Source organism: Thalassophryne amazonica, chromosome 9 (genome assembly GCF_902500255.1).
Source record: "Thalassophryne amazonica chromosome 9, fThaAma1.1, whole genome shotgun sequence".
Taxonomy (NCBI): domain Eukaryota; kingdom Metazoa; phylum Chordata; class Actinopteri; order Batrachoidiformes; family Batrachoididae; genus Thalassophryne; species Thalassophryne amazonica.
Window position 1 is genome coordinate 10,738,250 of NC_047111.1, and position 26,724 is coordinate 10,764,973.

General features: G+C 43.6%; 1 protein-coding gene across 1 annotated transcript in view; it reads right to left on the bottom strand.

The window, feature by feature from the left end:
• Window positions 1-6,909: 6,909 nt before the first annotated feature.
• LOC117516729 (A disintegrin and metalloproteinase with thrombospondin motifs 2-like) overlaps window positions 6,910-26,724 on the bottom strand; it is a 117,794-nt gene continuing 97,979 nt past the window's right edge. Inside the window, exons 21-25 of the mRNA XM_034177561.1 lie at window positions 25,613-25,823; window positions 15,150-15,279; window positions 14,992-15,066; window positions 8,202-8,319; window positions 6,910-8,097 (exon numbers count right to left, since the gene is read on the bottom strand). Of these exons, the coding sequence (XP_034033452.1) occupies window positions 7,524-8,097; window positions 8,202-8,319; window positions 14,992-15,066; window positions 15,150-15,279; window positions 25,613-25,823 (1,108 nt within the window). The 3' untranslated portion in view covers window positions 6,910-7,523. The remainder of the gene's footprint in view (window positions 8,098-8,201; window positions 8,320-14,991; window positions 15,067-15,149; window positions 15,280-25,612; window positions 25,824-26,724) is intronic.

Consider the following 26,724-nt stretch of genomic DNA (forward strand, 5'->3'; position numbering starts at 1 on the left):
ATGTTTTGAATAATCAGGTCCCATCTTATCTTAGGGACCTCGTAGTACCATATCACCCCAATAGAGCGTTTCGCTCTCAGACTGCAGGCTTACTTGTAGTTCCTAGGGTTTGTAAGAGTAGAATGGGAGGCAGAGTCTTCAGCTTTCAGGCTCCTCTCCTGTGGAACCAGCTCCCAATTCAGATCAGGGAGACAGACACCCTCTCTACTTTAAGATTAGGCTTAAAACTTTCCTTTTTGCTAAAGCTTATAGTTAGGGCTGGATCAGGTGACCCTGAACCATCCCTTAGTTATGCTGCTATAGACGTAGACTGCTGGGGGGTTCCCATGATGCACTGTTTCTTTCTCTTTTTGCTCTGTATGTACCACTCTGCATTTAATCATTAGTGATCGATCTCTGCTCCCCCCCACAGCATGTCTTTTTCCTGGTTCTCTCCCTCAGCCCCAACCAGTCCCAGCAGAAGACTGCCCCTCCCTGAGCCTGGTTCTGCTGGAGGTTTCTTCCTGTTAAAAGGGAGTTTTTCCTTCCCACTGTAGCCAAGTGCTTGCTCACAGGGGGTCGTTTTGACCGTTGGGGTTTTACATAATTATTGTATGGCCTTGCCTTACAATATAAAGCGCCTTGGGGCAACTGTTTGTTGTGATTTGGCGCTATATAAAAAATTGATTGATTGATTGATTGATTAACAGTTCCTACAGGAAGCACAAAGAAACTTCCTTCTTACGCAGACTTCCCTGATTCAATACGCAGGAGAGTTGCTTGATCACAAGGGCTTTCCCGGCGAGCAAGGTTGGGTAGGATTACTTTGAAAGAATACATGTGGATTACATGTATGTATGTACACTCAACAAAAATATAAACGCAACACTTTTGGTTTTGCTCCCATTTTGTATGAGATGAACTCAAAGATCTAAACTTTTTCCACATATACAATATCACCATTTCCCTCAAATATTGTTCACAAACCAGTCTAAATCTGTGATAGTGAGCACTTCTCCTTTGCTGAGATAATCCATCCCACCTCACAGGTGTGCCATATCAAGATGCTGATTAGACACCATGATTAGTGCACAGGTGTGCCTTAGACTGCCCACAATAAAAGGCCACTCTGAAAGGTGCAGTTTTATCACACAGCACTTTGCCACAGATGTCGCAAGATTTGAGGGAGCGTGCAATTGGCATGCTGACAGCAGGAATGTCAACCAGAGCTGTTTCTCGTGTATTGAATGTTCATTTCTCTACCATAAGCCGTCTCCAAAGGCGTTTCAGAGAATTTGGCTGTACATCCAACCAGCCTCACAACCGCAGACCACGTGTAACCACACCAGCCCAGGACCTCCACATCCAGCATGTTCACCTCCAACATCGTCTGAGACCAGCCACTTGGACAGCTGCTGAAACAATCGGTTTGCATAACCAAAGAATTTTTGCACAAACTGTCAGAAACCGTCTCAGGGAAGCTCATCTGCATGCTCGTCGTCCTCATCGGGGTCTCGACCTGACTCCAGTTCGTCGTCGTAACCGACTTGAGTGGGCAAATGCTCACATTCACTGGCGTTTGTCACGTTGGAGAGGTGTTCTCTTCACAGATGATGCGAAGGAGATGTGTTGCACTGCATGAGGCAAATGGTGGTCACACCAGATACTGACTGGTATCCCCCCCAATAAAACAAAACTGCACCTTTCAGAGTGGCCTTTTATTGTGGGCAGTCTAAGGCACACCTGTGCACTAATCATGGTGTCTAATCAGCATCTTGATATGGCCACACCTGTGAGGTGGGATGGATTATCTCAGCAAAGTGCTCACTATCACAGATTTAGACTGTTTGTGAACAATATTTGAGGGAAATGGTGATATTGTGTATGTGGAAAAAGTTTTAGATCTTTGAGTTCATCTATACAAAATGGGCAGCAAAACCAAAAGTGTTGCGTTTATATTTTTGTTGAGTATACATACATTTGGATTACTTGTAATCTGATTACTTTTGGATTACATTTCAAAGCAATCATACCCAACCTTGCCGGCGAGCTTTTCCATGATGCTCCACTCGTCTTCTGTCAATGACCAACAGTGAAGGTGACCAACCAAGTTAAATCTTTAGCGCCACCCCATGGAACGGATGGTGTAACACGCAATCACCTGCAACAGCAACACCTGTTGACCAGGAGGCCCTTACCGACACACACCCACACACACACACACCACACACACACACACACACACACACACACACACACACACACACACACACACACACACACATACATGAAGAAATACAAACAGTTTGACACTCTGTGATAAATCTGTGTGGAGGAGACAGTCTCAGAAAGTGAAGGAGAGAGTGAGGAAAGCCACCAAGACACCCAGACAACACAGGAGTTGTTATCAGTTCTGTGGCTGTGACTGGAGACTGTCTCAGTCATACAGCTCATGATGAAGTAGAAACAGAGGAGGATTTTCTTCAAAAGACCCTGAAATGGTCTGGTGTGTGTGCATCGGAAGGTCTGGGCAGCTTTGCTTGAGCTGCTGCCCCCGCGACCCGACTCCGGATAAAGCGGAAGAAAATGGATGGATGGACCTGAAAGTTCAGCTACAATTTCCAGAAGGTACAGTAGTGTTCAGAATAATAGTAGTGCTATGTGACTAAAAGATTAATCCAGGTTTTGAGTACTCTTTTTTATTGTACATGGGAAAAAGGTACCAGTAGATTCAGTAGATTCTCACAAATCCAACAAGACCAAGCATTCATGATATGCACACTCTTAAGGCTATGAAATTGGGCTATTAGTAAAAAAAAGTAGAAAAGGGGGTGTTCACAATAATAGTAGTGTGGCATTCAGTCAGTGAGGTTGTCAATTTTGTGGAACAAACATGTGTGAATCAGGTGTCCTCTATTTAAGGATGAAGCCAGCACCTGTTGAACATGCTTTTCTCTTTGAAAGCCTGAGGAAAATGGGACGTTCAAGACATTGTTTAGAAGAACAGCGTAGTTGATTAAAAAGTTGATTGGAGAGGGGGAAAACTTATACGAGGTGCAAAAAATATAGGCTGTTCATCTACAATGATCTCCAATGCTTTAAAATGAACAAAAAAACAGAGACGCGTGGAAGAAAACGGAAAACAACCATCAAAATGGATAGAAGAATAACAAGAATGGCAAAGGCTCACCCATTGATCAGCTCCAGGATGATCAAAGACAGTCTGGAGTTACCTGTAATTGCTGTGGACAGTTAGAAGACGCCTGTGTGAAGCTAATTGTATTGCAGAATCCCCTGCAAAGTCCCTCTGTTAAATAAAGACGTGCAGAAGAGGTTACAATTTGCCAAAGAACACATCAACTGCCTAAGAGAATGGAGGAAATTTTGTGGACTGATGAGAGTAAATTGTTCTTTTTGGGTCCAAGGGCCGCAGACAGTTTGTGAGACGACCCCCAAACTCTGAATTCAAGCCACAGTTCACAGTGAAGACAGTGAAGCATGGTGGTGCAAGCATCATGATATGGGCATGTTTCTTCCTACTATGGTGTTGGGCCTATATATCGCATACCAGGTATCATGGATCAGTTTGGATATGTCAAAATACTTGAAGAGGTTATGTTGCCTTATGCTGAAGAGGACATGCCCTTGAAATGGGTGTGTTCAACAAGACAATGACCCCAAGCACACTAGTAAACAAGCAAAATCTTGGTTCCAAACCAACAAAATTAATACCTCGCAGATGTGAAGAAATCATGAAAAACTGTGGTTATACACTAAATACTAGTTTAGTGATTCACAGGATTGCTAAAAAAAACAGTTGAACATAATAGTTTTGAGTTTGTAGCGTCAACAGCAGATGCTACTATTATTGTGAACACCCCCTTTTCTACTTTTTTTTTTTACTAATAGCCCAATTTCATAGCCTTAAGAGGTGCATATCATGAATGCTTGGTCTTGTTGGATTTGTGAGAATCTACTGAATCTACTGGTACCTTGTTTCCCATGTAACAATAAGAAATATACTCAAAACCTGGATTAATCTTTTTAGTCACATAGCACTACTATTATTCTGAACACTACTGTACATCTGAGATACGAGATTTGATCTGTTCCGGTGAAAGAAAATCCTGCTCCGCTTAACTCCACTCTGAATCACAATCACTGTTGCAGCTGATTCACGTTTTGGGGTTAGTAACAGGATGAAATGGATCCTGGCACTGAACCTGGTCTAGAGCAGCTCCACGGTCTCTCAAACAAGAACGTGTCCCGCTGTCCACCATCATGCTTTTGTGTAACCAGATCATAGATAAATTGAGCCAGGATAACCACGATATCCCAGCTTAATCCCTTCTCCCGCTTTTGTGCGACGGGCTGTGGTGATGACGTTGGAGGTCGGGCTCGCTGCCCCGGGTTTGGCTTCAATGACTTCCGACCCTTTGACCAGTGAGTCTGAACAAAACAGAAAAGTCAAACCAGCAGCAGGTGGAAGCAGGTTTTTGTTTTATTGAAGGAACAAGAGAAAAAGAAAAAAACAAAAACAAAGTTTGCACCTGATCTGAATAATTTACAGTTCCGGTTCAGACTGGATCTGAAACAAATGGAATGAAAGCGAGTCACATAAATGAAACATATTTTCAACTTCTGCACACTTCAGGATGACCACCAGAGATGGCGCTATACGTAATAAGACAACAGGAAGTGGTCTGTGGTTGACATGATGATGTCTGGAGACCTCAGAGCCTCAGTACTAGTGGTACCGATACAACCTCGGAACCACGATGATCTTAGTGCCACATGTACTATGGTTTGGTCCATATCTCCCTTCAGACTCATTTTTTTATGTGTTCCTCACGTGATTCTCTTCAAGAATCACCAACACACCAAAAAGAGGTAAACAGTACTGAAATGTTTTTAACGGACTCGGCCTGATGCACATCACTGACCTGATACTGACACTGATGACAGCATCCAGATGTTACAGGTCACAACCCTCAGCCGGCCGACCCGCACCGCGGCAGTGCCTCTGAGAGCACAAATTACACCTTTTCATGGGCCTGCTACACTTTTTTAGTGTGCTGTCGATAAAATTCAGTACATGATTCTTGAAGAGAATCACATGAAGAACATATAAAAAACATTAGCTCAACAGGACAAATATTAAGGGAGATATGGACCAAAACATATGCGATTTACAGTAGTGTTCAGAATAATAGTAGTGCTATGTGACTAAAAAGATTAATCCAGGTTTTGAGTATATTTCTTATTGTTACATGGGAAACAAGGTACCAGTAGATTCAGTAGATTCTCACAAATCCAACAAGACCAAGCATTCATGATATGCACACTCTTAAGGCTATGAAATTGGGCTTAGTAAAAAAAAAAGTAGAAAAGGGGGTGTTCACAATAATAGTAGTGTGGCATTCAGTCAGTGAGTTCGTCAATTTTGTGGAACAAACAGGTGTGAATAAGGTGTCCCCTATTTAAGGATGAAGCCAGCACCTGTTGAACATGCTTTTGTCTTTGAAAATGGAGGAGAATGGGACGTTCAAGACATTGTTCAGAAGAACAGCATAGTTTGATTAAAAAATTGATTGGAGAGGGGAAAACTTATACGCAGGTGCAAAAAATTATAGGCTGTTCATCTACAATGATCTCCAATGCTTTAAAATGAACAACAACAAAAAAAAAACCAGAGACGCGTGGAAGAAAAAGGAAAACAACCATCAAAATGGATAGAAGAATAACCAGAATGGCAAAGGCTCACCCATTGATCAGCTCCAGGATGATCAAAGACAGTCTGGAGTTACCTGTAAGTGCTGTGACAGTTAGAAGATGCCTGTGTGAAGCTAATTTATTTGCAAGAATCCCCCGCAAAGTCCCTCTGTTAAATAAATGACATGTGCAGAAGAGGTTACAATTTGCCAAAGAACACATCAACTGGCCTAAAGAGAAATGGAGGAATATTTTGTGGACTGATGAGAGTAAAATTGTTCTTTTTGGGTCCAAGGGCCACAGACAGTTTGTGAGACGACCCCCAAACTCTGAATTCAAGCCACAGTTCACAGTGAAGACAGTGAAGCATGGTGGTGCAAGCATCATGATATGGGCATGTTTCTCCTACTATGGTGTTGGGCCTATATATCGCATACCAGGTATCATGGATCAGTTTGGATATGTCAAAATACTTGAAGAGGTCATGTTGCCTTATGCTGAAGAGGACATGCCCTTGAAATGGGTGTTTCAACAAGACAATGAGCCCAAGCACACTAGTAACAAGCAAAATCTTGGTTCCAAACCAACAAAATGAATGCCTTGCAGATGTGAAGAAATCATGAAAAACTGTGGTTATACAACTAAATACTAGTTTAGTGATTCATAGGATTTCTAAAAAAGCAGTTTGAACATAATAGTTTTGAGTTTGTGGCATCAACAGCAGATGCTACTATTATTGTGAACACCCCCTTTTTCTACTTTTTTTTTTTTTACTAATAGCCCAATTTCATAGCCTTAAGAGTGTGCGTATCATGAATGCTTGGTCTTGTTGGATTTGTGTAAATCTACTGAATCTACTGGTACCTTGTTTCCCATGTAACAATAAGAAATATACTCAAAACCTGGATTAATCTTTTTAGTCACATAGCACTACTATTATTCTGAACACTACTGTATATACACGTGGCACTGAGATCTGTAGAAATCAACATGATGTGGTTTTGTCCGATTGGTTCAAAACAAAGACACTGCCCACTTTGAGAAGCTTCTCCCCCTACACATCCAAGAGACCTTTGCAAGACAAAGTGGGAGTGGACCCCTTGACCCATCACTAGGCCCCGCCCATGCATGCAGCACAACAAAACTCACGTTATCAACGTTTCCGTGACTTTCAGCCTTCGGTATGTACGACTCACCGAACTGCAAGATTGTTTTTTTCTATATTCTGTGGAGTCTTGGGGGCAGTCCCTAAAGATTGTCACCTGGAATTCATCATCAGAGCTTCGACTGTCCACTAGATGTCACCATTACAGTGTTCTAAAAATGTAAATTATTTTCATTTTATTCCAAACACTTTGAAACAGTGAATCATTTGTGCAGCAGCTGCTTCGTCATTTTGTCTTTTGAGTGCTTCAGAACAGTGAAACTGTGACTTATTTGGTTCATTTAGTGGTTCAAGCCCTTTGAAACAGTTGTTTCTTATGTGAAGCATTCAAGTCCATTTCTTTCAACAATCATCATTTCTTCCTAGTGGAATGGTTGGGAGGAGCTTAGACTTTGGCCACACCTTTGGGCGGGGCATTTCTAAACCATGGCTTTGGCCACACATGTTTGATGAAGGGGGCGTGGTCTAACCACAGTGCATTTAAAAATGTGTTTTGGAAACAATAACTTGAGTGTGTCGGACTTTTAGAGTTTCAGCTGTGGAGGTTGAATCTGGATTGACCAGGATTAGTTCTCTGGAACTTCTGGAAGGTCCTCACTGGTTCTCAGCAGTGGTGCCAGGCCTTTAGGCCTCATTAGCTGACTGCGATCAAAAGATGCACGAGGACTCAGGACTCCGGGTCTTTGGCCCGACCGGGTCTGCTCAGAACGTCCTGCCGGCGCTTCTCGTTTAGAAGTTCCTGGATGCGTTTGTTTTGTGTGCGTTCATGGAATGGCGGCATGCGTGGCACAAAGACACTCTGCTGGCTGCGGTCCGTGTCCAGTCCAAAGACCCGATACGGGACCTCGTTCTCCTTCTTCTCGTCCGCTCGGGTCAGGGTCATAGACGATGAGAAGGGTAAAGATGTTGAAGGTTTGCTCCCTGTCACTCTGACTTTATGGCTCCTCCCTCCTGATGTTCTGTTGGTGACACTGGGTCCACCTCTGATGACATCATCAGGCTCCACCCACAGTGCTGTACTGTGGAACTCTGGGGCAGAGGGCACTGGGGACGTTGTTGTCGGGGGCGGCGAGTCCTCGTAGGACGAGAACTGTTCATAATCCTCATATTCCACATAGGTGAAGTCAGTGGTGCTGCCCCTGCTGGTGGGAGCCGGGGTTGCAGTGAAAGTGGGAGGCGGTGTTCTGGTGATGTCACTGTCAGACGCTGATGTCACATCTTGTGTGCTTGAATTCCACAAGCTATAAGCCGGAAAAACAAGTGTTAATTTCAAAACCAGAGGCACAAAATCAGGCAACATGTGGACACTGGCGCCGCCTGCAGGTCATAACGGAACACTCCATACCTGCTGCTCGAGTCGCTGCAGGATTTGCAGCACATCTGTCTGTATCCAGCAATGGTACAGTACCGACTCAACGCCTCCATCCCACAAAACACAGAACGGTCGCCACGGCAACGCTGCCCTGGAAACACAATGGCAGCAGCTGTCAATCACGCAGACGAACAAAAATAAAATGAAATAAAATAACACATCAAATCATCAACTCATCATTAGTTTGTGGAGGGAAAAAAAAACATGTTTTCATCCAGTCACAACCAGTTTTTTAACCACAAGTTGGAACAAGTTCACTCCTGTTCAGATCACTTCATGTGTTTAGAAAACTTCTCTGCTCAAACAACGAAGTGTTTAAAATACACAAAAATCATCTTAAACTTAAAAAAGAGCCTAAAATAAGCTTATTTTCTTTAAATTTGATGTTTTATGGTGTTTCTTTTCAGGACCTCATTGTTAATTTCTTACTTTTGTTCTTGGGACGGAGCTATCATCTAGCATTAGCTGTTAGCACCCTGTTTACTCGTGTCTTTTGCTTCTTTGCCAGTTAAAGAAACTGTGCTGTGGTAAAACTAAAACTTTGCTGTGCGCAGTCATCAGAAGGTGAAGATGAGTTCATCGGTATAATTACTTTTAAAGTTGATATGACATGGGGGAGGTGATGTCTAGTGGTTAAGTGTTGGGCTTGAGACCAGCCTGACTGGAAAATCACTAAGGGCCCTTGGATAAGGTCTTTAATCCCCTAGTTGCTCCCGGTGTGTAGTGAGTACCTTGTATGGCAGCAGCCTGACATCAGGGTGAATGTGAGGCATTATTGTAAAGCACTTTGAGCATCTGATGCAGGTGGAAAAGCGCCATATAAACGCAGTCCATTTATTTATTTATATAACAATTAAACGCAAGCCGTGAGCGCTAGCATCAAATATAAACAAAAGAGCAGATTTCGCAACAGTGTCATTTGAAACATGAACGAGTGTTTTCAATGAGAACAAAATATACAGAAGACTGGGTGAGGATCACCACTTTGTGAACAAGTGTATGAAAAAATAGTCAAACAGTTTAAGAACAATGTTTCTCAACGTTCAATTGCAAGGAATTTAGGGATTCCATCATCTACAGTCCATAATATATTTAGAAGATTCAGAGAATCTGGAGAACTTTCTGCACATAAGCGGCAAGGCTGAAAACCAACTTTAAATGGCCGTGACCTTCGATCCCTCAGGCGGCACTGCATTAAAAACCAACATCACTGTGTAAAGGATCTTATCGCGTGGGCTCAGGAACCGGCGTGGGCCCTGCCTGCTGCGGCCTTCACCCACTTTACCACAATTCGGATGATGGACTGCTTCAAGTTTAGTGCACATAAACAAAGTCAAATGTATATGTGTTGTCTTTAATTCTGATGTATGCCATTATTACGGTAAACAAGTAATAATTGTAGATTAATTGCTGTAATTTGTCTGAGGTAATTGGAGTGTAAACGTAATTTTGTTGTTGCACTCGTGTAATGACAATGACAATAAATCTCATCTCATCTCAAAACCATTGTCAGTTAACACAGTTCGTCACAACATCTACAAGTGCAAGTTAAAATTCTACCATGCAAAGTGAAAGCCATACATCAACAACATCCAGAAATGCCACTGCCTTCTCTGGGCGTGAGTTCATTTGAAATGGACAGACGCAAAATGGAAAAGTGTGCTGTGGTCTGATGAGTCCACATTTCAAATTGTTTTTGGAAATCATGGACGTCATGTCCTCCAGACAAAAGAGGAAAAAGACCATCCAGATTGTTACCAGTGCAAAGTTCAAAAGCCAGCATCTGTGATGGTATGGGGGTGTGTTAGTGCCCATGGCATGGGCAACTTACACATCTGTGATGGCACCATCAATGCTGAAAGGTACATCCAGGTTTTGGAGCAACACATGCTGCCATCCAAGCAACGTCTTTTTCAGGGACGTCCCTGCTTATTTCAGCAAGACAATACCAAGCCACATTCTGCACGTGTTACAACAGCGTGGCTTCGTAGTAAAAAGGTGCGGGTACGAGACTGGCCTGCCTGCAGTCCAGACCTGTCGCCCATTGAAAATGTGTGGCGCATTATGAAGCGCAAAATACGACAACGGAGGCCCTGGACTGTTCAACAACTGAAGTCGTACATCAAGCAAGAATGGGAAAGAATTCCACCGACAAAGCTTCAACAATTAGTGTCCTCAGTTCCCAAACGCTTATTGAGTGTTGTTAGAAGGAAAGGTGATGTAACACAGTGGTAAACATACCACTGTCCCAGCTTTTTTGAAACGTGTTGCAGGCATCCATTTCAAAATGAGCAAATATTTGCACAAAAACAATAAGGTTTATCAGTTTGAACATTAAATATCTTGTCTTCCTCCAGCCAAACCCCCTTATTTTAATGAAAACATGTTCTCCGTCCTGGAGGAATCAATCAAATCATCGTGTCGTTGTCCCCCGTGTGCCGGTTGCATGTACGTCCGTGTACGTCCTCAGTGCAGCGAAAAAACATCACGTCAGAAATGAGTCCAGCTTTTCTTCTTCCTGCTGACAGCCTCCAGACACAGTGGATTTGTTTTGTGTGTGTGTGTGTGTGTGTGTGTGTGTGTGTGTGTGTGTGTGTGTGTGTGTGTGTGTGTGTGGTGTGTGTGTGTGTGTCTTAAAAGAATTAGTAGTGTCAGTTAGCTCAATCAAATTATGTGTCGGTAGAGTCGTTGTCCCCCGCCCACACACGAAACCTGGTCGGCACTTGTGCGTGCGTGTACTACCAAAAAAGACTGTGTACATCCTCAGTGCAGCAAAAAAAAAATCACATCAGAAATGAGTTCAGCTTTTCAACTTCCTGCCAACAGCCTCCAGACAGCTCAGTGGATTTGTTGTGTGTGCACGTGCATGCGCATGTGTGTACACACACATGTGCACGAGCATGTGCACACGTGCATGATTACACGGGCGCGTACATGTGCATGCACGAGGAAGTGCGCGCATGTGGGTGTGTGCAGAGTGCAATGGTACCAAATGTATGGAACCAAATTTGCACTAAATGGAACGAAGCCACACTCTAAATGCAATGCAACACAAATGGGATGAATTAATCCACATCATGTGACATACAAAGCACCAATCAAATGACAAGGATCCGCTCAGCCGTTTTTTATATATATATATATATATATATATATATATATATATATATATATATATATATATATATATATAGTGAGGAAAATAAGTATTTGAACACCCTGCGATTTTGCAAGTTCTCCCACTTAGAATTCATGCAGGGGTCTGAAATTTCCATCTTAGGTGCTTGTCCACTGTGAGAGACATAATCAAAAAAAAAAAAAAAAAAATCCGGAAATCACAATGTATGATTTTTAATAATTTATTTGTATGTTACTGCTGCAAATAAGTATTTGAACACCTACCAACCAGCAACAATTCTGTCTCTCACAGACCTGTTAATTTTTCTTTAAGAAGCCCTCTTATTCTGCACTCTTTACCTGTATTAATTGCACCTGTTTGAACTTGTAACCTGTATAAAAGACACCTGTTCACACACTCAGTCAATCACAATCCAACCTGTCCATCATAGCCAAGACCAAAGAGCTGTCTAAGGACACCAGGGACAAAACTGTAGATCTGCACAAGGCTGGGATGGACTACAGGACAACAGGCAAGCAGCTTGGGAGAAGACAACAACTGTTATGATTATTTATTAGAAAGTGGAAGAAACACAAGATGACTGTCAATCTCCCTCGGTCTGAGATTCCATGCAAGATCTCACTTTGTGGGGTAAGGATGATTCTGAGAAAGCTCAGAACTACACAGGAGGACCTGGTCAATGACCTGAAGAGAGCTGGGACCACAGTCACAAAGATTACATTAGTAACACATGATGCTGTCATGGTTTAAAATCCTGCAGGGTGGGAAAGGTCCCCCTGCTCAAGCCAGCACATGTCCAGGCCCGTTTGAAGTTCACCAGTGACCATCTGGATGATCCAGAGGAGGCATGGGAGAAGGTCATGTGGTCAGATGAGACCAAAATAGAGCTTTTTGGAATCAACTCCACTTACCATGTTTAGAGGATGAGAACAACCCCAAGAAAACCATCCCAACCGTGAAGCATGGGGGTGGAAACATCATACTCTGGGGGTGCTCTTCTGCAAAGGAGAAAGGACAACTACACCGTATTGAAGGGAGGATGGATGGGGTCATGTATTGCGAGATTTTGGCAAACAGCCTCCTTACCTCGGTAAGAGCATTGAAGATGGGTCATGGCTGGGTCTTCCAGCATGACAATGACCCCAAACACACAGCCAGGGCAACTAAAGAGGGGCTCCATAAGAAGCACTTCAAGGTCCTGGAGTGGCCTGGCCAGTCTACAGACCTGAACTCAATAGAAAATCTTTGGAGGGAGCTGAAACTCCAAACCTGAAAGATTTGGAGAAGATCTGTATGGAGGAGTGGACCAAAATCCCCGCTGCAGTGTGTGAAAACTTGGTCAAGAACTACAGGAAACATTTGACCTCTGTAATTGCAAACAAAGGCTACTTTACCAAACATTAACTTTGATTTTCACAGGTGTTCAAATACTTATTTACAGCAGTAACATACAAATAAATTATTTAAAAAATCATACATTGTGATTTCCGGAATTTTTTTTTTAGATTACATCTCTCACAGTGGACATGCACCTAAGATGAAAATTTCAGACCCCTCCATGATTTCTAAGTGGGAAAACTTGCAAAATCGCAGGGTGTTCAAATACTTATTTTCCTCACTGTATATATATATATATATATATATATATATATATAAATAAAATCTTGGTTGACCATTTTAATTGTGGCCAGAATGCTGATGAGTCGACTAATGGCTGTGGTGAATGCTGCCCTGAATGAATGACAGAAAGTGATGGTACTTTAAAAGTTTAATCATCACAGTGCTTCATTAGGTCTGATCACACCTGATCACACTTGATTCTGATCAGGTCTAATCAGGTCTGAATGTGGTCAACTGGTGCTTTAAAAGTTTAAATCATCACAGCACTTCTGTGTGATCAGTTGTGACACCGGCATCCTCTGAGAAACACACCTGCAGCAGAAAAACCAATGAGGCACTTGCTTTAAAACACTACGGTTCAGCCACGACAAGGAACTAAAGTATTTTCAGACGTCGTTTTCCAAAATCAGGAGCTTTATGTGGATACGTGTTCGTCAGATTGTGATGATGAATCTGACTGAAGCAAACAGGTCAGACTTCATATTTACTCCGTGTGTGAATGAAACAGTCTGTTTGCATGAGGACGCAGCTTTCAGCCAATCAGTGGACACCATTCATGGACGTATTTAGACTTATGAGTAAATTACAAGAAACGTGTGACAACAATCACATAACTTACCTACATCTTATGTCCCGCACATGCCGGACGTGTGAGTCACACGCTGGCACTCGTTGAAAATTTTCAGCGTGCCCAAAATTTTTTTGAGGAGCTCAGCTAATCAGGACGAACATCAGCGTGCTTCAACATGCTCTTAATTTATAAAAAACATACCCAGAACTTATTAGACATACACCAGCATTTTTTAATACGGTTGGCACACACTGACTAAATCGACCAGGTGTGACAGGGGACTAACAGAAAGGAAGAAAGGAGTGGGAGTCTGGGGAAGAAAGAAGGGGGAGTCTGCGGAAGAAAGGGGGAGTCTGCGGAAGAAAGGGGGAGTCTGTGGAAGAAAGGAGGGGGAGTCTGCGGAAGAAAGGAGGAGGAGTCTGTGGAAGAAAGGAGGAGGAGTCTATGAAAGAAAGGACGGTGAGTTTGCGGAAGAAAGGAGGGTGAGTCTGCAGGAAAAAGGAGGGGGAGTCTGCGAAAGAAAGGGGGAGGAGTCTGTGAAAGAACGGAGGGGGAGTCTGTGAAAGAAAGGAGGGGGAGTCTGCGGAAGAAAGGAGGGGGAGTCTGCAGAAGAAAGGAGAGGGAGTCTGCGAAAGAAAGGATGGGGAGTCTGCGAAAGAAAGGAGGGGGAGTCTGCGGAAGAAAGGAGGGGGGTCTGCAAAAGAAAGGAGAGGGAGTCTACGGAAGAAAGGAAGAGGAGTCTGCAGAAGAAAGGAGAGGGAGTCTGCGGAAGAAAGGAAGGGGGGGGTCTGCAAAAGAAAGGAGAGGGAGTCTATGGAAGAAAGGAAGAAGAGTCTGCAGAAGAAAGGAGGGGGAGTCTGCGGAAGAAAGGAGGGTGAGTCGGCAGAAGAAAGGAGGGGGAGTCTGCGGAAGAAAGGAGGGTGAGTCGGCAGAAGAAAGGAGGGGGAGTCTGCGGAAGAAATGAGGGGGAGTCTACGAAAGAAAGGAGGGGAAGTCTGTGGAAGAAAGGAGGGGGAGTCTGCGAAAGAAAGGAGAAGGAGTCTACGAAAGAAAGGAGAGGGAGTCTACGGAAGGAAGGGAGTCTGTGGAAGAAAGGAGGGGGAGTCTGTGGAAGAATACTCTTGAAGACTGCAAACATTTCTACACTCCTTTTCAACGGTCCCTAGTTCCATGGCCTGTCGGACGCCGTGACCCTTTTTACATACGTCTGCTGTCTTTCAGTTTTTCCAGGAAGTTCTTCTTTGGTTACCAGGGTTCAGCTGCATCATGGGACAGCGGAGTGTCATCCATTTGCGCACTGTGGTGGTCATATGGGTACCGTTCAACTACGATAAAACGCAGACTGAGTATTCTGACACTTTACAGTTTGTGCGTACTGCTTTTCACGCTAGCGTGGATAAAAAGGAAGAGGAGGAGAAAGGCGGCTGCATTACTGGAGTTGGGGTTTGGTGTTTGAAAGTCTGTGGTGGACCGAGACAGCCACTGGATGATGAAGTTCTTCTGGTCACCTGCACAGGACAAGACACAGTCAGAACTAACGACCTTGCTGTCACCACGTAAATGTCTGATGTGTCATTGGCTGACAGCTCACCGTTGCAGGATGGGGCGTGGCAGGTGCGCAGTGTGTTTGGTTTTTGGTCACTGCAGTTTCCAGCAGAGCCTTCAGGATTCAAACACACAGCCTGTCGCTCCTGAGTCCCATTGCCACAAGTCACCGAACACTGCACACGGAAACAACAACAACAGTTTCTGGATTTATTTCAGCACAGATCCAAGCAAGGTCTAGACTGGAGTACCTGACCCTGGACCAGGACGGCACCCGTCCTGATCCTGGTCCACCCACAGCTAACTGACTCAGTCAGGTGTGCTTAGCCAATCGCAAGCTTGGAAACACCCAAGGTAAATAATCAGGCAGCACAGTGAGGGTTCGCACTGTTAGCTCACAGCAAAAAGGTCCCAGGTTCTCTTCCCATCTGGTCCTTTCTGTGTGGAGTTTGCATGTTCTCCCCACCCTCCAGGTGCATTTGGCTACGCCCACTGCCAAAGACATGCAGGTTAGATAAAGTAGTGACTCTAAGCTGACTGTAGGTCAATTTAATCAATTTCAATTTATTAATTTATATAGCGCCAACTCACGACAAAGTCGCCCCAAGGCGCTTCACACAATTCACAACACAAATTAATCTAAAATCAAAATTAAAAGCAAGAAAAGCACAATAAAAAGATAAAACACAGTAGAATAAAAATAAATTACAAAGCAAACACAAACAGATTAAATTAATGATAACACAGTCTAAAAAAGTGGGTCTTCAGTCTTGATTTAAAAGTCTCCACCGTGTCAGACTGCCTAATAACAGCAGGTAGATCGTTCCAAAGAGTCGGACCATGGTAGGAGAAGGCTCTATACCCCACAGACTTCTTGTTCATCCTCGGAAAACACAGAAGCCCTGCGCCCTCCGAACACAAGGGCCTCGCAGGTACATAGGGCTTAACCAAGTCCACCAGGTAGGAAGGTGCCAGTCCATGAACAATTTTATAAACCAACAATAAAACTTTAAAATCCGATCTGGTAGAAACCGGTAGCCAATGAAGGCATGCCAGAATGGGAGTAATGTGGTCAAACCTTCTACTTTGTGTCAAAAGTCTGGCAGCAACATTCTGTACCAACTGAAATCCTCGAATGCTAGACTGCGGCAGGCCAGAAAATAAAGCATTACAATAATCCAGTCTGGAAGAAATAAACGCATGTATCAAAGTCTCAGCATCAGCCATAGACAGGATGGGATGAATCCTCGCCACATTTCACAGATGAAAGAAGGCAGTCCTTGCAATGTCTCTAATGTGGGTGCCAAAAGATAATGTAGGATCGAAAAGTACTCCAAGATTCCTCACTTTGTCCGTATGATGCACAACACACGAACCCAAATTAAGCACCAACTGGTCAAAATGATGCCGATGTCTGGCTGGACCAAGAATCATCATTTCAGTCTTATCAGAATTCAAGAGTAGGAAATTACTAGACAACCAACTTCTCACAGATATAAGGCAATCTTCCAAGGCTTTTATATGGGCAAGATTACCAGCAGTTACCGGCATGTACAATTGAGTATCATCAGCATAACAATGAAAGGCAATCCCGTAATGCTGCAGAATATGTCCAAGGGGCGCCATATAAAGTAAGAAAAGCAAGGGGCCTAACACAGACCCCTGTGGAACCCCAAATTTCATTTTACCAAGGCCAGAAGTAGTGTTATTATACATAACACAATAAGAACGACTGGACAAGTATGACGTCAGCCAAGCAAGAACACTTCCAGTAATCCCAAAGTAATTTTCCAGCCTATCAAGTAAAACACGATGACCCACAGTATCAAATGCAGCACTAAGATCCAAAAGCACTAAAACTATCGTGGTGTCTGAATCCATTGCACACAGAAATTCACCACTCTGGTAAGCGCTGTCTCTGTGGAGTGATGTTTTCTGAAAGCAGACTGAAGTGGCTCAAAAACATCATTCTCAGTAAGATGGTCTACAAGCTGGTGTGAGTGAGTGTCCAGGGTCAACCCCGCCTCTGACCTGAGGTCTGCTGGGAAAGGCTCCAGCTCCCTCAGGGAGTGGCCGGAACTGCTGTTCCGGAGCACAGCGGTGTTCTGCTGTATCTGTTAGCTGTTTGAACTGAGCTGTTTGAGTTCTTTGAATTAACAGTCTTTTTCAAGACTTTTTTACTTTTTTTTACTTTTTCACCGTGCTCCAACGCCTAAAGAAGACCTCTAACGGTCGAAGCATCGCGACGGAGCACTTTTATCAGCTAACCTTCATCAGCGTTGGCAAGCTAACTAGCTTGCTAACGCTTTCGTTTTTTATTTTTATTTTATTTTTTAGCACTGTTGTCGTGCTGCTCCACAGCCTGCCTAGTGGATTTTTATTTTATTTTAGCGCTGTTGTCGTGCGTTACCTGTGCTGCTCCACAGCCTGCCTAGTGGATTTTTATTTTATTTTGGCACTGTTGTCGTGTGTTACCTGTGCTGCTCCACAGCCTGTCCAGTGGATTTTTATTTTATTTTAGCACTGTTGTCGTGCGTTACCTGTGCTGCTCCACAGCCTGTCCAGTGGATTTTTATTTTATTTTAGCACTGTTGTCGTGCGTTACCTGTGCTGCTCCACAGCCTGTCCAGTGGATTTTTATTTTATTTTAGCGCTGTTGTCGTGCGTTACCTGTGCTGCTCCACAGCCTGTCCAGTGGATTTTATTTTATTTTAGCACTGTTGTCGTGCGTTACCTGTGCTGCTCCACAGCCTGTCCAGTGGATTTTTATTTTATTTTAGCGCTGTTGTCGTGCGTTACCTGTGCTGCTCCACAGCCTGTCCAGTGGATTTTTATTTTATTTTAGCACTGTTGTCGTGCGTTACCTGTGCTGCTCCACAGCCTGTCCAGTGGATTTTATTTTATTTAGCACTGTTGTCGTGCGTTACCTGTGCTGCTCCACAGCCTGTCCAGTGGATTTTTATTTTATTTTAGCGCTGTTGTCGTGCGTTACCTGTGCTGCTCCACAGCCTGTCCAGTGGATTTTTATTTTATTTTAGCACTGTTGTCGTGCGTTACCTGTGCTGCTCCACAGCCTGTCCAGTGGATTTTTATTTTATTTTAGCACTGTTGTCGTGCGTTACCTGTGCTGCTCCACAGCCTGTCCAGTGGATTTTTATTTATTTTAGCGCTGTTGTCGTGCGTTACCTGTGCTGCTCCACAGCCTGTCCAGTGGATTTTTATTTTATTTTAGCACTGTTGTCGTGCGTTACCTGTGCTGCTCCACAGCCTGTCCAGTGGATTTTTATTTTATTTTAGCGCTGTTGTCGTGCGTTACCTGTGCTGCTCCACAGCCTGTTCAGTGGATTTTTTATTTATTTTTTAGCACTGTTGTCGTGTGTTACCTGTGCTGCTCCACAGCCTGTTCAGTGGATTTTTATTTTATTTTTTAGCACTGTTGTCGTGTGTTACCTGTGCTGCTCCACAGCCTGTTCAGTGGATTTTTATTTTATTTTTTAGCACTGTTGTCGTGCGTTACCTGTGCTGCTCCACAGCCTGTTCAGTGGATTTTTGTTTTGTTTTTTGGCACTGTTGTCGTGCGTTACCTGTGCTGCTCCACAGCCTGTCCAGTGGATTTTTATTTTATTTTTTAGCACTGTTGTCGTGTGTTGCCTGTGCTGCTCCACAGCCTGTCTAGTGGATTTTTATTTTATTTTTTACCACTGTTGTCGTGTGTTACCTGTGCTGTTCCACAGCCTGTCCAGTGGATTTTTATTTTATTTTTTAGCACTGTTGTCGTGCGTTACCTGTGCTGCTCCACAGCCTGTTCAGTGGATTTTTATTTTATTTTTTAGCACTGTTGTCGTGCGTTACCTGTGCTGCTCCACAGCCTGTTCAGTGGATTTTTGTTTTGTTTTTTGGCACTGTTGTCGTGCGTTACCTGTGCTGCTCCACAGCCTGTTCAGTGGATTTTTATTTTATTTTTTAGCACTGTTGTCGTGCGTTACCTGTGCTGCTCCACAGCCTGTTCAGTGGATTTTTATTTATTTTTTAGCACTGTTGTCGTGCGTTACCTGTGCTGCTCCACAGCCTGTTCAGTGGATTTTTGTTTTGTTTTTTGGCACTGTTGTCGTGCGTTACCTGTGCTGCTCCACAGCCTGTCCAGTGGATTTTTATTTTATTTTTTAGCACTGTTGTCGTGTGTTGCCTGTGCTGCTCCACAGCCTGTCCAGTGGATTTTTATTTTATTTTTTACCACTGTTGTCGTGTGTTACCTGTGCTGTTCCACAGCCTGTCCAGTGGATTTTTATTTTATTTTTTACCACTGTTGTCGTGTGTTACCTGTGCTGTTCCACAGCCTGTCCAGTGGATTTTTATTTTATTTTTTAGCACTGTTGTCGTGTGTTATCTGTGCTGCTCCACAGCCTGTCCAGTGGATTTTTATTTTATTTTTTTTGGCGCTGTTGTCGTGCGTTACCTGTGCTGCTCCACAGCCTGTCTAGTGGTTTTTTGTTTTGTTTTGGCACCGTTGTCGTGCGTTACCTGTGCTGCTCCACAGCCTGTCCAGTGGATTTTTATTTTATTTTTTACCACTGTTGTCGTGCGTTACCTGTGCTGCTCCACAGCCTGTCTAGTGGTTTTTTGTTTTGTTTTGGCACCGTTGTCGTGCGTTACCTGTGCTGCTCCACAGCCTGTCCAGTGGATTTTGATTTTGATTTTATTTTTTTTTAGCACTGTTGTCGTGCGTACCTGTGCTGCTCCACAGCCTGTCCAGTGGATTTTATTTAGCACTGTTGTCGTGTGTTACCTGTGCTGCTCCACAGCCTGTCTAGTGGATTTTTATTTTGTTTTAGCACTGTTGTCGTGCATTGCCTGTGCTGCTCCACAGCCTGTCCAGTGGATTTTTATTTTTATTTTATTTTATTTTTTAGCACTGTTGTTGTGCGTTACCTGTGCTGCTCCACAGCCTGTCTAGTGGATTTTTATTTTATTTTAGCACTGTTGTCGTGCGTTACCTGTGCTGCTCCACAGCCTGTCTAGTGTCGGATTCCCTGCTTGGGAATCCGCTAGCTTAGCGTAGCTACTAGCTCTTAGCCGTTTTAGCATGGCGGCTTCTCCTGTCTCTCCCGTACTTTTCTGCTCTGGGTGTGAAATGTTTAGTTATTCCTCGGCCTCTTTTAGCAGTAACGGTACTTGTAATAAGTGCAGCTTATTCGTAGCTTTGGAGGCCAGGCTGGGCGAATTGGAGGCTCGGCTCCGCACCGTGGAAAATTCTACAGCTAGCCAGGCCCCTGTAGTCGGTGCGGACCAAGGTAGCTTAGCCGCACGTTAGTTCCCCCCTGGCAGACCCCGTGCAGTCGGGAAGGCAGGCTGACTGGGTGACTGTGAGGAGGACGCGTAGCCCTAAACAGAAGCCCCGTGTACACCGTCAACCCGTTCACATCTCTAACCGTTTTTCCCCACTCGACGATACACTCGCCGAGGATCAAACTCTGGTTATTGGCGACTCTGTTTTGAGAAATGTGAAGTTAGCGACACCAGCAACCATTGTCAATTGTCTTCCGGGGGCCAGAGCAGGCGACATCGAAGGACATTTGAAATTGCTGGCTAAGGCTAAGCGTAAATTTGGTAAGATTGTAATTCACGTCGGCAGTAATGACACTCGGTTACGCCAATCGGAGGTCACTAAAATTAACATTGAATCGGTGTGTAACTTTGCAAAAACAATGTCGGACTCTGTTGTTTTCTCTGGGCCCCTCCCCAATCAGACCGGGAGTGACATGTTTAGCCGCATGTTCTCCTTGAATTGCTGGCTGTCTGAGTGGTGTCCAAAAAATGAGGTGGGCTTCATTGATAATTGGCAAAGCTTCTGGGGAAAACCTGGTCTTGTTAGGAGAGACGGCATCCATCCCACTTTAGAGGGAGCAGCTCTCATTTCTAGAAATCTGGCCAATTTTTTGGGATCCTCCAAACTGTGACTGTCTAGCGTTGGGACCAGGAGGCAGAGCTGTGGTCTTATACACCTCTCTGCAGCTTCTCTCCCCCTGCCATCCCCTTATTACCCCATCCCCGTAGAGACGGTGCCTGCTCCCAGACCACCAATAACTAGCAAAAATCTATTTAAGCATAAAAATTCAAAAAGAAAAAATAATATAGCACCTTCAATTGCACCACAGACTAAAACAGTTAAATGTGGTCTATTAAACATTAGGTCTCTTTCTTCTAAGTCCCTGTTGGTAAATGATATAATAATTGATCAACGTATTGATTTATTCTGCCTAACAGAAACCTGGTTACAGCAGGATGAATATGTTAGTTTAAATGAGTCAACACCCCCGAGTCACACTAACTGTCAGAATGCTCGTAGCACGGGCCGGGGCGGAGGATTAGCAGCAATCTTCCATTCCAGCTTATTAATTAATCAAAAACCTAGACAGAGCTTTAATTCATTTGAAAGCTTGTCTCTTAGTCTTGTCCATCCAAATTGGAAGTCCCAAAAACCAGTTTTATTTGTTATTATCTATCGTCCACCTGGTCGTTACTGTGAGTTTCTCTGTGAATTTTCAGACCTTTTGTCTGACTTAGTGCTTAGCTCAGATAAGATAATTATAGTGGGCGATTTTAACATCCACACAGATGCTGAGAATGACAGCCTCAACACTGCATTTAATCTATTATTAGACTCTATCGGCTTTGCTCAAAAAGTAAATGAGTCCACCCACCACTTTAATCATATTTTAGATCTTGTTCTGACTTATGGTATGGAAATAGAAGACTTAACAGTATTCCCTGAAAACTCCCTTTTGTCTGATCATTTTTTAATAACATTTACATTTACCCTGATGGACTACCCTGCAGTGGGGAATAAGTTTCATTACACTAGAAGTCTTTCAGAAAGCGCTGTAACTAGGTTTAAGGATATGATTCCTTCTTTATGTTCTCTAATGTCATATACCAACACAGAGCAGAGTAGCTACCTAAACTCTGTAAGGGAGTTAGAGTATCTTGTCAATAGTTTTACATCCTCATTGAAGACAACTTTGGATGCTGTAGCTCCTCTGAAAAAGAGAGCTTTAAATCAGAGGTGTCTGACTCCGTGGTATAACTCACAAACTCGTAGCTTAAAGCAGATAACCCGTAAGAGGAAATGGCGTCTCACTAATTTAGAAGATCTTCACTTAGCCTGGAAAAAGAGTTTGTTGCTCTATAAGAAAGCCCTTCGTGAAGCTAGGACATCTTTCTACTCATCACTAATTGAAGAAAATAAGAACCCCAGGTTTCTTTTCAGCACTGTAGCCAGGCTGACAAAGAGTCAGAGCTCTATTGAGCTGAGTATTCCATTAACTTTAACTAGTAATGACTTCATGACTTTCTTTGCTAACAAAATTTTGACTATTAGAGAAAAAATTACTCATAACCATCCCAAAGATGTATCGTTATCTTTGGCTGCTTTCAGTGATGCCGGTATTTGGTTAGACTCTTTCTCTCCGATTGTTCTGTCTGAGTTATTTTCATTAGTTACTTCATCCAAACCATCAACATGCTTATTAGACCCCATTCCTGCCAGGCTGCTCAAGGAAGTCCTACCATTATTTAATGCTTCAATCTTAAATATGATCAATCTATCTTTGTTAGTTGGTTATGTACCACAGGCCTTTAAGGTGGCAGTAATTCAACCATTACTTAAAAAGCCATCACTTGACCCAGCTATCTTAGCTAATTATAGGCCAATCTCCAACCTTCCTTTTCTCTCAAAGATTCTTGAGAGGGTAGTTGTAAAACAGCTAACTGATCACCTGCAGAGGAATGGTCTATTTGAAGAGTTTCAGTCAGGTTTTAGAATTCATCATAGTACAGAAACAGCATTAGTGAAGGTTACAAATGATCTTCTTATGGCTTTGGACAGTGGACTTATCTCTGTGCTTGTTCTGTTGGACCTCAGTGCTGCTTTTGATACTGTTGACCATAAAATTTTATTACAGAGATTAGAGCATGTCATAGGTATTAAAGGCATTGCGCTGCGGTGGTTTGAATCATATTTGTCTAATAGATTACAGTTTGTTCATGTAAATGGGGAATCTTCTTCACAGACTAAAGTTAATTATGGAGTTCCACAAGGTTCTGTGCTAGGACCAATTTTATTCACTTTATACATGCTTCCCTTGGGCAGTATTATTAGACGGTATTGCTTAAATTTTCATTGTTACGCAGATGATACCCAGCTTTATCTATCCATGAAGCCAGAGGATACACACCAATTAGCTAAACTGCAGGATTGTCTTACGGACATAAAGACATGGATGACCTCTAATTTCCTGCTTTTAAACTCAGATAAAACTGAAGTTATTGTACTTGGCCCCACAAATCTTAGAAGCATGGTGTCTAACCAGATCGTTACTCTGGATGGCATTTCCCTGATCTCTAGTAATACTGTGAGAAATCTTGGAGTTATTTTTGATCAGGATATGTCATTCAAAGCGCATATTAAACAAATATGTAGGACTGCCTTTTTGCATTTACGCAATATCTCTAAAATCAGAAAGGTCTTGTCTCAGAGTGATGCTGAAAAATTAATTCATGCATTTATTTCCTCTAGGCTGGACTATTGTAATTCATTATTATCAGGTTGTCCTAAAAGTTCCCTAAAAAGCCTTCAGTTGGTTCAGAATGCTGCAGCTAGAGTACTGACGGGGACTAGCAGGAGAGAGCATATCTCACCCGTGTTGGCCTCCCTTCATTGGCTTCCTGTTAATGCTAGAATAGAATTTAAAATTCTTCTTCTTACTTATAAGGTTTTGAATAATCAGGTCCCATCTTATCTTAGGGACCTCGTAGTACCATATTACCCCATTAGAGCGCTTCGCTCTCAGACTGCGGGCTTACTTGTAGTTCCTAGGGTTTGTAAGAGTAGAATGGGAGGCAGAGCCTTCAGCTTTCAGGCTCCTCTCCTGTGGAACCAGCTCCCAATTCAGATCAGGGAGACAGATACCCTCTCTACTTTTAAGATTAGGCTTAAAACTTTCCTTTTCGCTAAGGCTTATAGTTAGGGCTGGATCGGGTGACCCTGGACCATCCCTTGGTTATGTTGCTTTAGACGTAGACTGTGGGGGGGTTCCCATGATGCACTGTTTCTTTCTCTTTTTGCTCCATATGCATCACTCTGCATTTAATCATTAGTGATCGATCTCTTTTTCCTGGTTCTTTCCCTCAGCCCCAACCAGTCTCAGCAGAAGACTGCCCCTCCCTGAGCCTGGTTCTGCTGGAGGTTTCTTCCTGTTAAAAGGGAGTTTTTCCTTCCCACTGTGGCCAAGTGCTTGCTCATAGGGGGTCGTTTTGACCGTTGGGGTTTTTCATAATTATTGTATGGCCTTGCCTTGCAATGTGGAGCGCCTTGGGGCAACTGTTTGTTGTGATTTGGCGCTATATAAGAAAAAAGTTGATTGGTTGATTGATTGAACAGGAAAAGTAGGTACAGAAAATTAATGAATGGATGGATTTCAGGACATTTTGACACTCATCAAAGTGACATCCTTCAGTCTACTTTTTTCGAGATAGCCTATGTGACACTGGGTGGGTTTACCAGATTCTGATTCTATTTATTATTATACCCTTGGCTAAATTTGGTTTACAGTGAGTGAGTCATCTCATTTTGTAAACACAGAGATCAACAGAGAAGAAGACAAAGTAACGACAGTGCTAAAAGGCTAAAAGAACAACAAGGACGACCCCAAGATACAATAAAAAACAAGATGAGTTAAAACATCAATGGATAAAAAAATCTAAAAACAATAACTGTGTCGCCTGCAAACTTTAAAATAGTTCTATCCTCTCTGCTAATACGGCACATGTTTACGTAGAGGATGAACAAGACAGGAGAGAGCTCACATCCCTGTGGGGAACCAGTGGAGAATGGACCCTGTTCCCAAACAGTTCCGTTCACTCTCACTTCCTGTATTTCCTGACAAAAATCAAACGCATCAAAATCTGTATAAAACAGTTAAGAGCAATTGCTAATTCAACATTAGACTCAAACCCATCAAAAGACACGATCCTGCTGGTTTTAGTGTTGGAGGCCTGCAGTGGCTTTCATGCTCGACCAAGCAGATCCCAGATTATTCATCACCATCTTGTTCTCCATCTTAATTTTATAGACTTTTTAAAATCCCAGTGTTCACCTCCTGAGTGGCTGTGTGTCGCTCGGAGCCTGATGCAAGTCTCTTGGCCTGGATACAAGTCTTAACTGACCTCCTGACCCATGGCTTATTGTTGGGAAACATTTTAACACGCCATCCAGGAATGATCATGTCCCTGTAAAAGGCGGCACACGAACAAACTATGTCGCAAGTTCATCAAGATGGTGACTGCAGGCTTCTTTGAACATGTCCCAGTCAGTGCAGTCCTAGCAGAGTCCTGAAGCACAGCCTCCTCTGTCCAGACACACCACAACACAGATCAGAGTGCACAAAGACAGCTCGAAGAACTTAGAGTATGAGGAGGAAGAGGTCTGAACAGATGGTACTGTGTTCATACCCGAGTCCAGGGTCCAGAGCGCCAGGAATCAGGGCAGGGGTGACGGTTACAGGTTCGTTTTCCCTCCGGGCGTCCATCACTGCAGAACTTGCTGGGTACTGAGTGCATGTGCTGCCCCCTGCTGGATGCCTTCTGGCAGCTAACCAAGCGACGCTGCCACCCTGTCTGACCACAGGAGGCGCTGCACTCCTCCCAATCCCCTGTCACCCATCTGAAGGCAGAGACAGAATAACGTCAATAACGTAACAAGCAATGACTGAGATTTCAATGAAATTTCAGGTTTTTATCTCAAATTCTTGAATTTTAATGAGCCACAAAAGCGCCACAAAGACCAAGAGTGTGTCTCTGTCTCTCTGTGTGTCTGTGTCTCTCTCTCTCTGAGTCTGTGTCTCTCTCTCTGAGTCTATGTGTCTGTGTGTCTCTCTGTGTGTCTGTGTCTCTCTCTCTCTCTGAGTCTGTGTCTCTCTCTCTGAGTCTGTGTGTGTCTGTGTCTCTCTCTCTCTCTCTGAGTCTGTGTGTCTCTCTCTGAGGCTGTGTGTCTGTGTGTCTCTCTCTCTGAGTCTGTGTGTCTCTCTCTGTGGCTGTGTGTCTCTCTCTGTGTGTGTCTCTCTCTCTCTGAGTCTATGTGTGTCTCTCTGTGTGGGTGTCTCTCTCTCTCTGAGTCTATGTGTGTCTCTCTGAGTCTGTGTGTCTGTGTGTCTCTCTCTGTGTCTGTGTGTCTCTCTCTGAGTCTGTGTGTGTCTGTGTCTCTCTCTCTGTGTGTCTCTCTGTCTCTCTCTGAGTCTGTGTGTGTGTCTGTGTGTCTCTCTCTCTGTGTCTCTGTGTCTCTCTCTGAGGCTGTGTGTCTCTCTCTCTGAGTCTGTGTGTCTCTCTCTGAGTCTCTGTGCGTCTGTGTGTCTCTCTCTCTGAGTCTGTCTCTCTCTGAGTCTGTGTGTCTGTGTGTGTCTCTCTCTCTGAGTCTGTGTGTCTCTCTCTGAGTGTGTGTGTGTCTGTGTGTCTCTCTCTCTGAGTGTGTGTCTCTCTCTGAGTCTGTGTGTGTCTGTGTCTCTCTCTCTGAGTCTGTGTGTCTCCGAGTCTGTGTGTGTCTGTGTGTCTCTGAGTCTGTGTGTGTC